This window comes from Salmo salar, chromosome 18 (assembly GCF_965601325.2).
Source record: "Salmo salar chromosome 18, fSalSal1, whole genome shotgun sequence".
NCBI lineage: Eukaryota > Metazoa > Chordata > Actinopteri > Salmoniformes > Salmonidae > Salmo > Salmo salar.
The window spans coordinates 7,795,413-7,810,057 of NC_138308.1; the positions used below are offsets into that span (position 1 = coordinate 7,795,413).

Here is a 14,645-nt window from a genome sequence, read left to right on the forward strand (position 1 = left end):
TTTTTACAATATTTTTATTTAACTAGGCAAGTCAGTTAAGAACAAATTCTTATTTACAATGACAGCCTTCACCGGCCAAACGCTGGGCCTATTGTGCGCCCAATCATGGCCGGTTGTGATACAGCTTGGAATTGAACCAGGGTGTCTGTAGTGACACCTCAAGCACTGAGATGCAGTGCCTTAAACCGTTGCCCCACTCAGGAAGAACCTTCCAGAAGGACACCATCTCTGCAGCACTCCACCAATCAGGCCTTTATGGTAGAGTGGCCAGATGGAAGCCACTCTTCAGTAAAAGGCTCATGACAGCCTGCTTGGAGTTTGCCAAAAGGCACCTAAATTACTCTCCGACCATGAAAAACAAGATTCTCAGGTCTGTGCAAACCAAGATTGAACTCTTTGGCCTGAATGCCAAGCCTCACATCTGGAGGAAACCTGGCACCATCCCTACGGTGAAGCATGTTGGTGGCAGCATCATGCTGTGGTAATGTTTTTCAGCAACAGGGGAAAGTACAGAGAGATACTTGATGAAACCTGCTCTTAAGCGGATCTCAGACTTGGGCAAGGACCCTAAGCACACAGCCAAGACAACGCAGGAGTGGCTTCAGAACAAGTCTCTGAATGTCTTTGAGTGGCCCAGCCAGAGCCTGGACTTCAACCCGATCGAACATCTCTGCAGAGACCTGAAAAATAGCTGTGCAGCGACGCTCCCCATCCAACATGACAGACCTTGAGAGGATCTGCAGAGAATGTGAGAAACTCCCCAAATACAGGTGTTCCAAGCATGTAGTGTCATACCCAAGAAGACTCGAAGCTGTAATCGCTGCCAAAGGTGCTTCACAAAGTACTGATTAAAAGGTCTGAATACTTACGTAATTAATATTATTATAAATTAGCAAACATTTCTAAAAACCTGTTTTTGCTTTGTCATTATGGGGTATTGTGTGTAGATTGATGAAAAAAAAACAACATTTTATACATTTTAGAACAAGGCTGTAACATAACAAAATGTGGAAAAAGTCAAGAGTTCTGAATGCTTTCCAAAAGTTGGCCTTCACACCTAGATGTGATACACTACATGACCAAATGTATGCGGACACCTGCTCGTCGAACATGTTATTCCAAAATCATGGGCATTAATATGGAGTTGGTCCTCCCTTTGCTGCCACAACAGCCTCCACTCTTCTGGGAAGGCTTTTCACTAGATGTTGGAACATTGCTGCAGGGACTTGCTTCCATTCAGCTACAAGAGCACTAGTGAGGCCCGGCACTGATGTTGGTCAATTAGCCTTTTTTATATACCTACAGGGGTCCTAAAATTCTAAATCAAGTTGCTAAATGATACATTTTATGACCATCTTAAAACAATTCCATATGTTTGCTTAGTAGATATTGCGATCTAAGGGCTTAGACCTACAGCACTGGTGCGTCAATCTTAGTAACATAATATAAAAATCTGTCACTTTAAGCTAGAGATATTCTGCATAGGCTGTGTCTCAACCCGCCTATGTCACCCATCCACCTATGTTGACTTTCTGTTTTACCATTTCTGTTTTTCAATGCATTCCTATGGGCTATAGTAGTAAAGGCCAAATTCAATATTTTATCCCTCAAAAAATAATAAATTTATCACTAAAAGAGTCTTAAAATTTGAAATAAAAAAAACTAAACGATCCACGGTATGACCTGAAAACAATTCCATATGTCAGCTTAGAACATGCTCAATAAACTCACACAATCTACATTACTTTCAAATTTGATTCACTATTTCCTTTTTCATTACAGATATGAAATCAGATGTTGCATTTAAATTTATTGCAAATTAGATTTATTTTCAGGACATGTGTGTCACGTCCTGACCAGTAAAAGGGGTGATTTGTTATTGTAGTTTGGTCAGGGCGTGGCAGGGGGTGTTTGTTTTGTGTGTTTCGGGGGGTTTGATTTATGTTCTATATTTTCTATTTCTATGTTTAGTCTAGTTTTCTATTTCTATGTTGTGTTTTTCAATGACCTCCAATTAGAGACAGCTGGTTGTCATTGTCTATAATTGGAGGCCATATTTAAGTGTGTTCGTTTTTCACTTGTGTTTGTGGGTGGTTTTTTCTAGTATAGTCTGTGCACCTTACTGGACTGTTTTCGTCGTTTGTTTTGTTTAAGTGTTTTTCCTTTAATAAAAGAAGAAGATGAGCACTTTACCCGCTGCATTTTGGTCCACTCCTTACGACGCCCATGACAGTGAAATATTTCAAATTGGACAGATCAAATATTTTTCTAATATATGAATACATTTCACATGCATTTCCAGATGCATATTAAAATACATAATAAAAGAATATTGACAGCAGTTTTGAGATTATGATAAGTTTAGGTTAAATATTTCAGGCATTTCTAAGCTGTGTCCTTCAAAAACCATGACGACATTTTACATGTTGATCATGTTAGTGTTAATAATGGCCAGCACATTTCCCACCTTTTTCCCACCTTTTCATGACCTTATGGCTGTTCACACAGCCACCGTAAGAAACCAATTCAGATTTTTTTTCAATATCCAATCTTTTTTCTGACTTTTTACAGTTTTACATGGCTGCATTCACACAGCAGCCCCATTCTGATCTTTTTTTCAATAATTGGTCTTTTGAAGGTTGGTTTGATTCATACGGTCACACTGAAGTGAAATGGTTTTAGCTATAGCTTGGTTATAAAAAACGATGTCTATACTAAAGAGTAGTTCCATTGTTTTTGGGACGACTCGTTTTACAATGTAAGAGTAAATTCCTTAAGGTCTTTTTTGTAAATCAATCAATATTTTTTACCTAAGTCAAGTTTGACACCTTCACTGCTTATATAATGTTCTTAATCAAGCCAACCTTCATTGAAATACACCTCACAGATCAAACAGTCTTTATATCAATAACAGACTGCAGTAACGTATATAAAAACATATATAAAATCAGTCAGAAATTAACACATGAGAAAAAATAACAACATTTGGCATGCATCTTTATCACAAAGAAGTAGTGCTTTTGAAATGGTATATAACCAACTGGAAATTGTAATGGTATAATATTTCTCAATAGCCCATATTTAACTTAAGCTTCTAAAGTTAACTTGTTGATACTGCTTTGTAATATACCTCTCCGGTAAGTTATTGAGAACACATTCTCTCTTTTACAATCAACACCAGGGGTTATCATCGCCTCTGCAGTTAAGGCATGATTCTGCCCTCTCTGAGACCAACTGTACTACAAGTCCCAAGTCTCAGAGAGCAGTGCTATGCAATGCTGTGCTGTCCTGAGCAGTGCTGTCCACTGTAGTGATACCAGCATCCCTTGCCATGGAATAGAAGTGACCCTGTTTGTTGAAGAGAGTGCTGGGAGAGTCAAACTCCACGATCTTCCCAGCATCCAGCACCATCACCCTGAAAGTGTTAGAGAGAGAGGGATGGAGGAAGAGGGAGCGGGAGAAGAGGGAGGAAAGGATGAGTGAGAGTCAACTGTTTCAGAGTTTTTGCCATGCAACAAGATCTGTGTGAAAACTCTTGTCATAAAGTTTGTGTGTGTGTGTCTGCATGTCTAAGTACACAGTAAATCAAGGATAGTTGAAATCACAGTGTTAAAAGAGGGTTAAATTGACTCTACTGGAAGTTATCTTAGCCCTCAAGAGAGTGATACGCTCCCTGGAGTTAGAGTTGATAACTGGAGTTGATTGGGACAGGGTCCTTTTAAAGCCATTTAGTGTCATTTTAACTCCAAAAATATCAGCACCATGACCAGAGTAGTTTTAACACAAAATGGGGATGGGACCATATAAACCCCAACATAGTGTTACATTTGACTCCATAGGAGTGACTATACTGTGTATGTGCATGTGTGTTACCTGCTACTGTCCAGGATGCTGTGGAGTCTGTGTGCAATGGTGAGTACAGTACAATGGGAGAACTCTCGTCGTATGGTTTTCTGGATCAGGTTGTCTGTCTCTAGGTCCACAGCAGCTGTAGCCTCATCCAGAATCAGAATACGAGACTTCCTCAGCAGGGCACGGGCCAGACACAACAACTGTCTCTGACCAATACTGTAATGGAAACGTGCAACCTGTCAAAATACACCAAAAGTATGTGGACACCTGCTCGTCGAACATCTCATTCCAAAATCATGGGCAATAATATGGAGTTGGTCCCCCTTTTGCTGCTATAACAGCCTCCACTCTTCTGGGAAGGCTTTCCACTAGATGATAGAACATTGCTGCAGGGACTTGCTTCCATTCAGCCACAAGAGCACTAGTGAGGCCGGGAACTGATGTTGGGCGATTAGGCTTGGCTTGCAGTCAGGATTCCAATTTATCCCAACGGTGTTCTATGGGGTTGAGGTCGGGGCTCTGTGCAGGACAGTCAAGTTCTTCCACAACGACTTTGACAAACCATTTCTGTATAGACCTCGCTTTGTGCATGGGGGCATTGTCAAGCTGAAACAGGAAAGGGCCTTCCCCAAACTGTTGCCACAAAGTTGGAAGCACAGAATCATCTAGAATGTCATTGTATGCTGTAGCGTTAAGATTTTCCTTCACTGGAATTAAGGGGCCTTGCCCGATCCATGAAAAACGGCCGCAGACCATTATTCCTCCTCCACCAAACTACAGTTGGCACTACGCATTCAGGCAGGTAGCCTTCTTCTGGCATCCACCAAACCCAGATTCGTCCATCTGACTGCCAGATGGTGAAACATGATACATCACTCAAGAGAACGCGTTTCCACTGCTCCACAGTCCAATGGCGGTGGGCTTTACACTACTCCAGCTGACGCTTGGCATTGCGCACGGTGATCTTAGGCTTCTGTGCGGCTGCTCAGCCATGGAAACCCATTTCATGAAGCTCCCGACAAACAGTTGTACTGATGTTGCTTACAGAGGCAGTTTGGAACTCGATAGTGAGTGTTGCAACCGAGGACAGACGATTTTTACGCGTTACGCACTTCAGCACTCAGTGGTGCCGTTCTGTAAGCTTGTGTGGCCTACCACTTTGTGGCTGAGCAGTTATTGCTCCTAGACATTTCCACTTCACAATAACAGCCCTTACAGTTGACCGGGGTAGGTCTAGCAGGGCAGAAATTTGACAAACTGACTTGTTGTAAAGGTGGCATCCTATGACGGTGCCACTTTGAAAGTCACTGAGCTCTTCAACACAGGCCATTCTACTGCCAATGTTTTTCTGTGGCTGTGTGTTCGATTTTATAAAACTGTCAGCAACGGGTGTGGCTGAAATCGCAGAATCCACTAATTTCAAGGCATGTCCAGATACTTTTGGCCATGTAGTGTAGCTTCCAGAATGATCAGATTTGCGTAAAATTGCCTAGACTAGGCTATATAATTCACCACCTGAGGAAGTGGGAACTCAAAACACATAAGATAGATTGCTAACTCTAAATATGATTTTTATGCTAGCCATGTTATTGATTGATTTAACATTATATTTAATGTCCTACAAAAACTTTCCATCGGTAGGCCTAGGCTACTTGATGTACTAGGGGTGTCCCGATCTTGTCATACTCGTAATCGTATCGGTTTTATCACACTTGATACTCTAATCGGATTTACTCATGATCGAAGTGGACTTTAAATGTCGGTAAAGCCTGTACCTCAAGTGCGCATTACTGCTCTATCACTCAGAGTGCATCATAATGTTCCTTCACTCATTCACACACACATTGTTAAAAGACCCCGAAAGATTAAAATGCACATGATTTACTTACTTAGTCCTATTCAGTTATCAACAAAACTTATGCCACATTTGTCATTTTATTTTCGAATGATCTGTTGCACGGTAAACATGCCTGGGCAAAAATAAATAGCAAGCATGGGCTTGGATCATGACATAATGAGAGACGTCAGCAATGGAATAATTATACGGACAGACAAAGTAGGCCTACTAAACAGTGCCAAGTAGACAACCAGTAAACAACCATATGACAGGAAATAACTTGATTGAACAACAATGAGAGCAGAGCGGCTTGTTCTCATCCAATCTTTGCAGCAGGCTCAACCGATACCCCGGCCATTTTCTTTACAGGTAAAAAAACTAGCCAATAGTTGTTTACAGCACGCAGCGCTTCACACTGTTTGAGTGAAAGAGTGAAGCATGCTGGCAGCTGAAAATAACTTTTTTCCGATGACGGATAATTACAAAAAAGAATTCTCAATATCTGTTACAATACTAGTTTTGTCCAAGTACTCGACACACCTCCAGTATTCACAGCAAATGGTGCACTCTGCTCCGCGGGCGCATCATCTGAAAACCACATTACATACTCCGGTTGTAAAGTGGTGCCATTTGCTCAATATTGAGAGTTGAGAAATATGTTTTATACTCAGACAAACCTGACCCTCATCTTTAACAATAACAACAGTAATTACTTTAAAAGCTGTGTTATTCCCTCAATTGCATTTTGCAATGTGGCGCAACCTTCATATGTGTACGCTTATCAGAATGCATCTCTCCCACTTGCGTACCACACTCCCCCGGAGCCCACGGACCAACCCAGGTCGGCTCTCCACAGATAGCTTATGACCTGTCCAAATGCTTTGGCGAAAATGTTTAGAATAGCAGGAAATTAGCTTTAGAAATGCTAAATTCTCTCAGCCTCATTGCAGAATTTGTAAAATAGCATGAGATTAACTATAAAATGGCATTTTCTTCTCTCTGCCCCATGGCCAATATCTGTAGAATTGCAGGAAAATAGCTTTAAAAATGCTAAATTCTATCAGCCTCATGACAAAATGTGTAAAATAGCATGAGATTAGCCATGACACTGACTTTTTTTCTCTTTGATTTCTCCGACAGAATGCCCTGCTTTTATTTCCTCAGATTCACAACAGTAAGTTAGCTTTTTTTAGGTTGCCATTAAACCTTGAAAATAATTATCTTGTAATGTGTTAATTTTCAAATTATAATGAATAAAGGTTGGCAACAGTCAAAATGTTGTCAGATACTGTATATCTGGTCATCATTTGATCTGGCTAGCCAGCTAACAACAAATCAAAACATATATATTTTTTGCCTGGCTTCCTAGATTGACATATTCTAAACACATTTTTTTAAACGGATGGGTTCATTGGTGTTAAAATAGAGCAGGTATTGCCTTGTTTGTTGATCTTTATACAACGGGTGGGTCTAATCCTGAATGCTGATTGGTTAAAACAGCATTCCAGCCAGTGTCTATTCCACAAGGTACCACCGTCTAAATCTATGACGTTAAAATGCGTATTTACTCTGTTGCATCTGACTGCGCAAACCACTGTCTCATCAGCCCAGCCAGGCACTTTATAAACTTGATCTCCACTATAAAAAAGCATCTAGACATTATCTTACATTTATTTTAGACTAACATTTAGTTTTCAACAGCAGAAATGTGCATAAACCTGTCTGTCTCTCTGACATTTGCAACATTGTTTCAATATTCAAATTCAATCTCCAGCTTCCCCATAGTAATGAATGTGTCGGATGTCAGGAGGAGACAGACTGGCTGAGAAACGCTGCCTGCCTAAATCATGAATGAGCTGGCATTATTTCTATGGATATATACAAAGAATTATCAATTGAAAAAAAACGTAAAATGAAACGAAGTGCAGCTAGTTTGCAGTCTCTCCAGCTTCAGTTTGAAGTGATTGCGTTAGCGGTGTTGTTGGCTAGCTCCTCTGAACAACAGTGTCCTGACGAGTGAGCCCGTTGTCTATGCCAGGCCAAATTGTGCCTCATTAGCTCATTGTTATCCAAATAAATGTCACTTGAAAACAGCTTAAACAAATGTAAATGCGTCTACTTTGCTGTTATTCTCACTGCACTTTTTGACGTGACTGTAACTTAGCCATAGTTGGTTAGCTAGCAAGCAAGAGATAAGAACATTGCCAGCCAGTATGGCAATGGAACATTTAGAACGAATGACTGGGTCGCGTCCATAGATACAGAACAAGAAGACTGAACGACTGGGTTGCGTCTCTAGCAACTGAACCAATAGAACGAACGACCAGCCGGGCTTGGGTAGCAACCCTAGATTTGTGTCGGGACTATATCTTGTGAAAGGATGAAATAGTATGAATATATTAATCACAAAAAAATATATATATATATGTCAATCATTATTTGAATATTACATATTATTTGAGTAACCCATTGTATAAAAGTTATAATGCCCTCGAAGCCGGTGTTTGGAGGATATATTGGCACTAACAACATGGGCCTAACAACACCAGTGCAAATATATCCTCCAAACACTGGCTTCGAGGGTATTATCACTTAAATAATACTAGCTAGCCACGCAGTTCCAACCTGCCTGGCTGCCCATCCAACCAACTAGCAATGGGCAGCTAGCTAACAAGATATTTCTAGTACATAAAATACATTCTTCAAATCGAAGGTGACAGCGTTTCAGTTTCAACGATGTCCTTGTATCTGAAGTGTGCGGGTATGTGAGTGTAACCCACCTGAGGTTCTCTCCCCCCTCTGACACCTCGTGGGTCAGTCCTTCCTGTAACCCTCCCACGTACTCCTTCAAATGGGACAGCTCTAGGACGCGCCAGATCTCCTCATCACTGAAGGTCTCAAACGGGTCCAGGTTCATACGCAGCGTCCCTGAGAACAGCACTGGGTCCTACACACACACACACACACACCGAATGGAGAAACAAATGTCATCATGTCAAAATATAATAAAATTTATGCCATTTATAAGGGTGTGTGTCTGTGGGTGCGTGCGTGCATGTGTGTGTAAGCGTGCATACATGCATTTCTGTGTGTGTTACCTGTGGTATAATAGTGAGTCTGCTCCTGAGGTCATGTAGGCCTAGAGTAGCGATGTCTGTCCCATCGATCAAGATCCGTCCCTCTGCTGCCTCGATGATTCTAAACAGGCAGTTGGTCAGACTGGACTTCCCAGCACCTGTTCGACCCACTATACCGATCTGGACAAGATGGAGAACATTCAGTAAGACTTTGAGTAATGCTTAATTCTTGTTGCAGATGGGTCGTGACCATAGAGATGTACTAAAGAACAAGTATTAAGCCAAGGTTGGTGGTTTACTGCCACCTGCAGTTATGTAACGTTTGCTTAGAAATTTGTGCCAGTCCTTATGATAAAACAGGCTTTGGACCAAGTGTGCCCTCTGTCCAACTCTGTAGCAGTGACTGATCGTGTCTCTGTGTAGGGTGGCAAGTAGCCTTGCAGTTAAGAGCGTTGGGCCAGTAACAGAAAGTTCACTGGTTTGAATCGCCGAGCCAGGCAAGGTGGTGATATTTGCCGTTCTGCGTTTGAGCAAGGCAGTTAACCAACAACAACTGCTCCCCGGGCGCCGATGCCAAGTGGTATATACCTTTGCTATGGCCTGCATAACCTATTTCCATAAATATGTTATAAACTAAAAACAGAATGCACAAGAACAATGAAGACAGAACTGAGTTTCACCAAAACAATGCAAAATGCCCAGTCAGAAAATATGTTTTTGTTTTTTCTCTCCAATGATCTGGGCCTATTTTTATACCGGACTGTCCGATGTCTAATTATTATTAATGCCTAATTTAAAAAGAAAAATCTCCATTTGATATGAATATGACTTGACCTATTAAGCTACTCTATTCGTTTTCTGCATGCTGAATTTTTCCCACCGCACTATTTCATTGTTAAAAAATGTATTAATCTAACAAAGTTCTAAGGTGTTTTTGAATCATCTAAAAACATAGTAGACCTAAGGTAATAATGATAGAGAGAACAAACAATAGGAAAATAGAATTAGGAGTTTGAACAAACCTTACAATTGAGCAAAACTTAGGCTATTTTAAGAAACGGAAAGAAATCCCTCCACTCAAAGATGAGTGTCAACCAATTCATGCTTATGTCAATACAGAGCTAGGGTTTTGCCACGGGTTGGGTGGTGCAAAAAATATTTGAGGGGGCCCCCCATATTATTTAGAAATGTACAGTTAGGGCTAATAACTTCAAAAGTAGCTGGTTTCATGAATGCATTAATTGTTTGAATGCTGTCAATCATCATTAAGTAGACTATACCAGTACCCAGATTATCGAGCGCACAGATTGACAAGGCAAAGTGCAACGAGCAGACAAGTCAGAACCATGGAGAAATAATTAGGCCTAGGCTACACCTTGTTATTTAGAATAGTCGGACAGTAAACAAAATAACATCAATCATGCAAGATCAGTTGTCTACACCATAAGCAGCAAACACACCCACATCAATTCGATATCACTTTCTGCAGTCAAGCACAACAAGGAACTGAATCCAATGTGCCTATTAGACTATAGTTTAATTTAATAATCTAATAAAGAATAAACTACTTTTGCTTTGATATGCAATTTAAAAACAAGTTACAGGGAAGAACAGTATAGTCAAAATCAAATGAAATGTTTTATCTTACGTGCTTTGTAAACAACAGGTGTAGACTAACAGTGAAATGCTTACTGTAACGGCTGTCTTCTGTAGAAATGGACCAAGGCGCAGCAGGTATGTGAATACTCATCTTTAATTAAAATAAAGGAGTAGAGCATCCACTTAACAATTCAAACAATATATACGACAGGAACAGTTTTGCAGGCACACAACACGCAGTGCAAAAACAACTACCCACGAAAACCAAACAAACACACACCTACTTATGGGACTCCCAATCAGAGGCAACTAGAAACACCTGCCTCCAATTGAGAGTCCAGCACCCAAAACTACACATAGAAAAACAAACCTAGAACCTATACCAAACTAATACACCCCACTACACCACACACAAAACCCCATAATACAAAACAAATATACCTCTGCCACGTCCTGACCAAATATAATAGAAATAATACCTAAATATTGGTCAGGACGTGACACTTACTTACAAGCCCTGAACCAACAATTCAATTTTAAGAAAAATAAGTGTTGAGAAAGTATTTACAAAAATAAACTGAAGTAAAAAATAAATATATAAAATAAAATATAAAAATAAAGGAGGAAAATAGAGATATATAAATATATACACAGGGGGTACCGGTACAGAGTCAATGTGCGGGGGCACAGGTTAGTCGAGGTAATTGAAGTAATATGTACATGCAGGTAGAGGTAAAGTGACTATGCATAGATAATAAACAGAGTGTAGAAGCAGAGTTAAAATGGGGGTGGGGGGGGCCAATGCAAATAGTCCGGGTAGCAATTTGATTAGCTGTTCAGGAGTCTTATGGCTTCGGGGTAGAAGCTGTTAAGAAGTCTTTTGGACCTAGACTTGGCCCTCCGGTACCGCTTGCCATGCGGTAGCAGAGAGAACAGTCTATGACTAGGGTGGCTGGAGTCTTTGACAATTTTTAGGGCCTTCCTCTGACACTGCCTGGTATAGATGACCTGGATGGCAGGAAGCTTGGCCCCAGTGATGTACTGGGCCGTATGCACTACCATCTGTAGTGCCTTGCGGTCGGAGGCCGAGCAGTTGCCATACCAGGTGGTGATACAACCAATCAGGATGCTCTCGATGGTGCAGCTGTAGAACCTTTTGAGGATCTGAGGACCCATGTCAAATCTGTTCAGTCTCCTGAGCGGGAATCGTTGTCGTGTTGTCGTGCCCTCTTCACGACTGTCTTGGTGTGTTTGGACCATGATAGTTTTTTGATGATGTGGACACCAGCCTCAATGAGAATGGGGGCGTGCGCTGCCCTCCTTTTCCTGTAGTCCATAATCATTTGGCCATACAGTCATGGGTGAACAGGGAGTACAAGAGGGGACTGAGCACGTACCCCTGTGGGGCCCCCGTGTTGAGGAACAGCGTGGCAGATGTGATGTTACCTACCTTTACTAACTGGAAGCGGCCCGTCAGGAAGTCCAGGATCCAGATGCAGAGGGAGGTGTTTAGTTCCAGGGTCCTTAGCTTAGTGATGAGCTTTGAGGGCACTATGGTGTTGAACGCAGAGCTGTAGTCAATGAATAGCATTTTCACGTAGGTGTTCCTTTTGTCCAGGTGGGAAAGGGTATTGTGGAGTGCAATAGAGATTGCATCATCTGTGGATCTGTTGGGGCAGTATGCAAATTGGAGTGGGTCTAGGGTTTCTGGGATAATTGTGTTGATTTGAGCCATGACCAGCCTTTAAAAGCACTTCATGACTACAGATGTGAGTGCTACGGGTCAGTAGTAAATTTAGGCAGGTAATCCATCTTGCCCTGCGGCCTTGTGAATGTTGACCTGTTTAAAGGTCTTACTCACATCGGTTACAGAGAGCGTGATCACACAGACATCCGGAACAGCTTTACATTTACGTCATTAAGCAGACGCTCTTATCCAGAGCGACTCACCTTATGATATCCAGTGGAACAACCACTTTACAATAGTACATGTATATCTTTTTTGGGGGGGGGGGGATTAGAAGGATCACTTTATCCTATCCCAGGTATTTCTTGAAGAGGTGGGGTTTCAGGTGTCTCCGGAAGGTGGAGATTGACTCCGCTAGCCTGGTGTTGTGAGGGAGCTTGTTACACCATGCTTCAGTGTCGCTTGCTTCAAAGCGAGCATAGAAGTTATTTAGTTTGTCTGCTAGGCTCGTGTCACTGGGCAGCTTCCCTTTGTAGTCCGTAAAAGTTTGCAAGCACTGCCACATCTTACGAGCGTCGGAGCTGGTGTAGTACGATTCAATCTTAGTCCTATTTTGATGCTTTGCATGTTTGATGGTTCGTCGTAGAGGGCATAGCGGGATTTCTTATGAGTGTCCGGGTTAGGGTCCCGGTCCTTGAAAGCGGCAGTTCTACCCTTTAGCTCAGTGCAGATGTTCTACCTCAGGTGAGCAAAAGCTAGAGACTTCCTTAATATTAGATTGTGTGAAACAACTCGACGAAACACAATATATTAGTTTTTAAGTCCCGTTGGTAGGATAGTCTTGATCGGAGCTCATTTTATTATCCGATAATTGCACATTGGCTAATAGAACTGATGGTAAAGCTGGATTACTCACTCGCCGTCGGATCCTTGCAAGGCACCTTGACCGACGTCCCCGATATCTCTGTCTCTTCTTCATGCGAATGGCGGGGATTTTGGCCATGTCAGGTGTCTGAAATAAATCCTTTGCGTCCGACTCGTTAAAGAGTCTCATAGCAAAGGGTCTGAATACTTATGTAAATAAGCTTTTTCTGTTTTTTATTTGTAAGCTATTTGCAAAAATGTAAAAAAAAAATATATATATATATATATATATTTTTCACTTTCTCGTTATGGGGTATTTGTGTATAGATTGCTGAGTATTTTTTCTTCATTTAATCAATTTTAGAATAAGGCTGTAACTTAACAAAATGTGGAAAAAGTCTAGGGGTCTGAATACTTTCCGTAGGCACTGTACACCCACCCACGCATGCACACACAAACACACTTTTTCAGTGTTCATAATGTCATGTGTTGCTCTTTCTTTCTCTCGCAGCCAACTTTTCAAGTACAAACTTTCTTTCTCGTCCTTTCTCTGTTACTTTAACATACAAGAACACAAACACTGGCTGTTCTTAAATATAAACTGGGTGGTTCATGCCCTGAATGCGGATTGGCTGAAAGCCGTGGTATATCAGACCCAGTGGCGGTCGGTGCCATTTAAGATGAGGGAGGATGATTGTTTTTAGCCTTATTTTTTATTAAAGCATTTTGGATAACTGTCATTAATATTCCATTCACCCAGCTCAATGTAACATCGATAGGTTTGGCTACTACATGATACTAAATTCTCCCTATACCCATCATGAGGATGCTACAACCTAGGTTATGAATGAAAGTTTACAACGTACGCTAGGTGCACAGGTGGAGAGGAATTTGAGTAATCAATGTGACAGACAGACACATTCAATACCACCTTGCACACTCTTGCCTGCATGTAGCTGATCTAGGGTGTAATCATTATTCCAACAATTGCAAGCAATAGTTTATATTGGACAAATTCAGGTATGTTTCTCCTCGTTTCGTTACATTTACTTCCGTTTAAAAAATGTTTTTCAACAGAATCAGTGGAAGGAATGCACCCCCTCACACACAAACAGAGTTCACTTTCATAGCAGCCGCATACATACGGAATTAGATCTTTGATTGTTGTATAATTTCTTCTCGCATCTACGCTCTCTTCCTCACACCTTTTCCCTCCCTTTTGTGGACCTCAGTGCCAAAACTTCATATCATAAATGCTAACTGCTACACACAGCCTACATTGTTGTCACCATATTATAACATCATAGTTAACATGGCTACTAAAACTAACACGTTAGTAAACCCACTACAATCATGTAGTACAGTGTTTAGCAGTTACACCGACGTGCCCCTGTGGCAATAAATTAATAAAACCAAAAGCTTATCTTGACTTCGAAGAGTTCCAGTGTTGGAGTGCTATTGAGGCTACTGTAGACCATTGCAAAACAATGTGTTTTAATCAATTATTTGGTTACATGATAATGTTTTTAGTTAGTATGTTTTTTTTTCACTATTTAAATGTTTCTGAAATTGGTCCTCCCATTCCTCCACTGATCACACCGTATACCACAGGTATTTTTACTCTTAATTACGTTGGTAACCAGTTTATAATAGCAATAAAGCACCTCAGGGGTTTGTGGTATACTGTATGGCCATTACACAATGGCTTAGGGTTGTATTCAGCCACTCT

At 41.1% G+C, this 14,645-nt stretch overlaps 1 protein-coding gene across 1 annotated transcript in view; it reads right to left on the minus strand.

The window, feature by feature from the left end:
• Window positions 1-2,881: 2,881 nt before the first annotated feature.
• Window positions 2,882-14,645, minus strand: part of abcc2 (ATP binding cassette subfamily C member 2) — a 57,688-nt gene continuing 45,924 nt past the window's right edge. Inside the window, exons 29-32 of the mRNA XM_045700688.2 lie at window positions 8,788-8,946; window positions 8,470-8,636; window positions 3,874-4,068; window positions 2,882-3,415 (exon numbers count right to left, since the gene is read on the minus strand). Of these exons, the coding sequence (XP_045556644.1) occupies window positions 3,256-3,415; window positions 3,874-4,068; window positions 8,470-8,636; window positions 8,788-8,946 (681 nt within the window). The 3' untranslated portion in view covers window positions 2,882-3,255. The remainder of the gene's footprint in view (window positions 3,416-3,873; window positions 4,069-8,469; window positions 8,637-8,787; window positions 8,947-14,645) is intronic.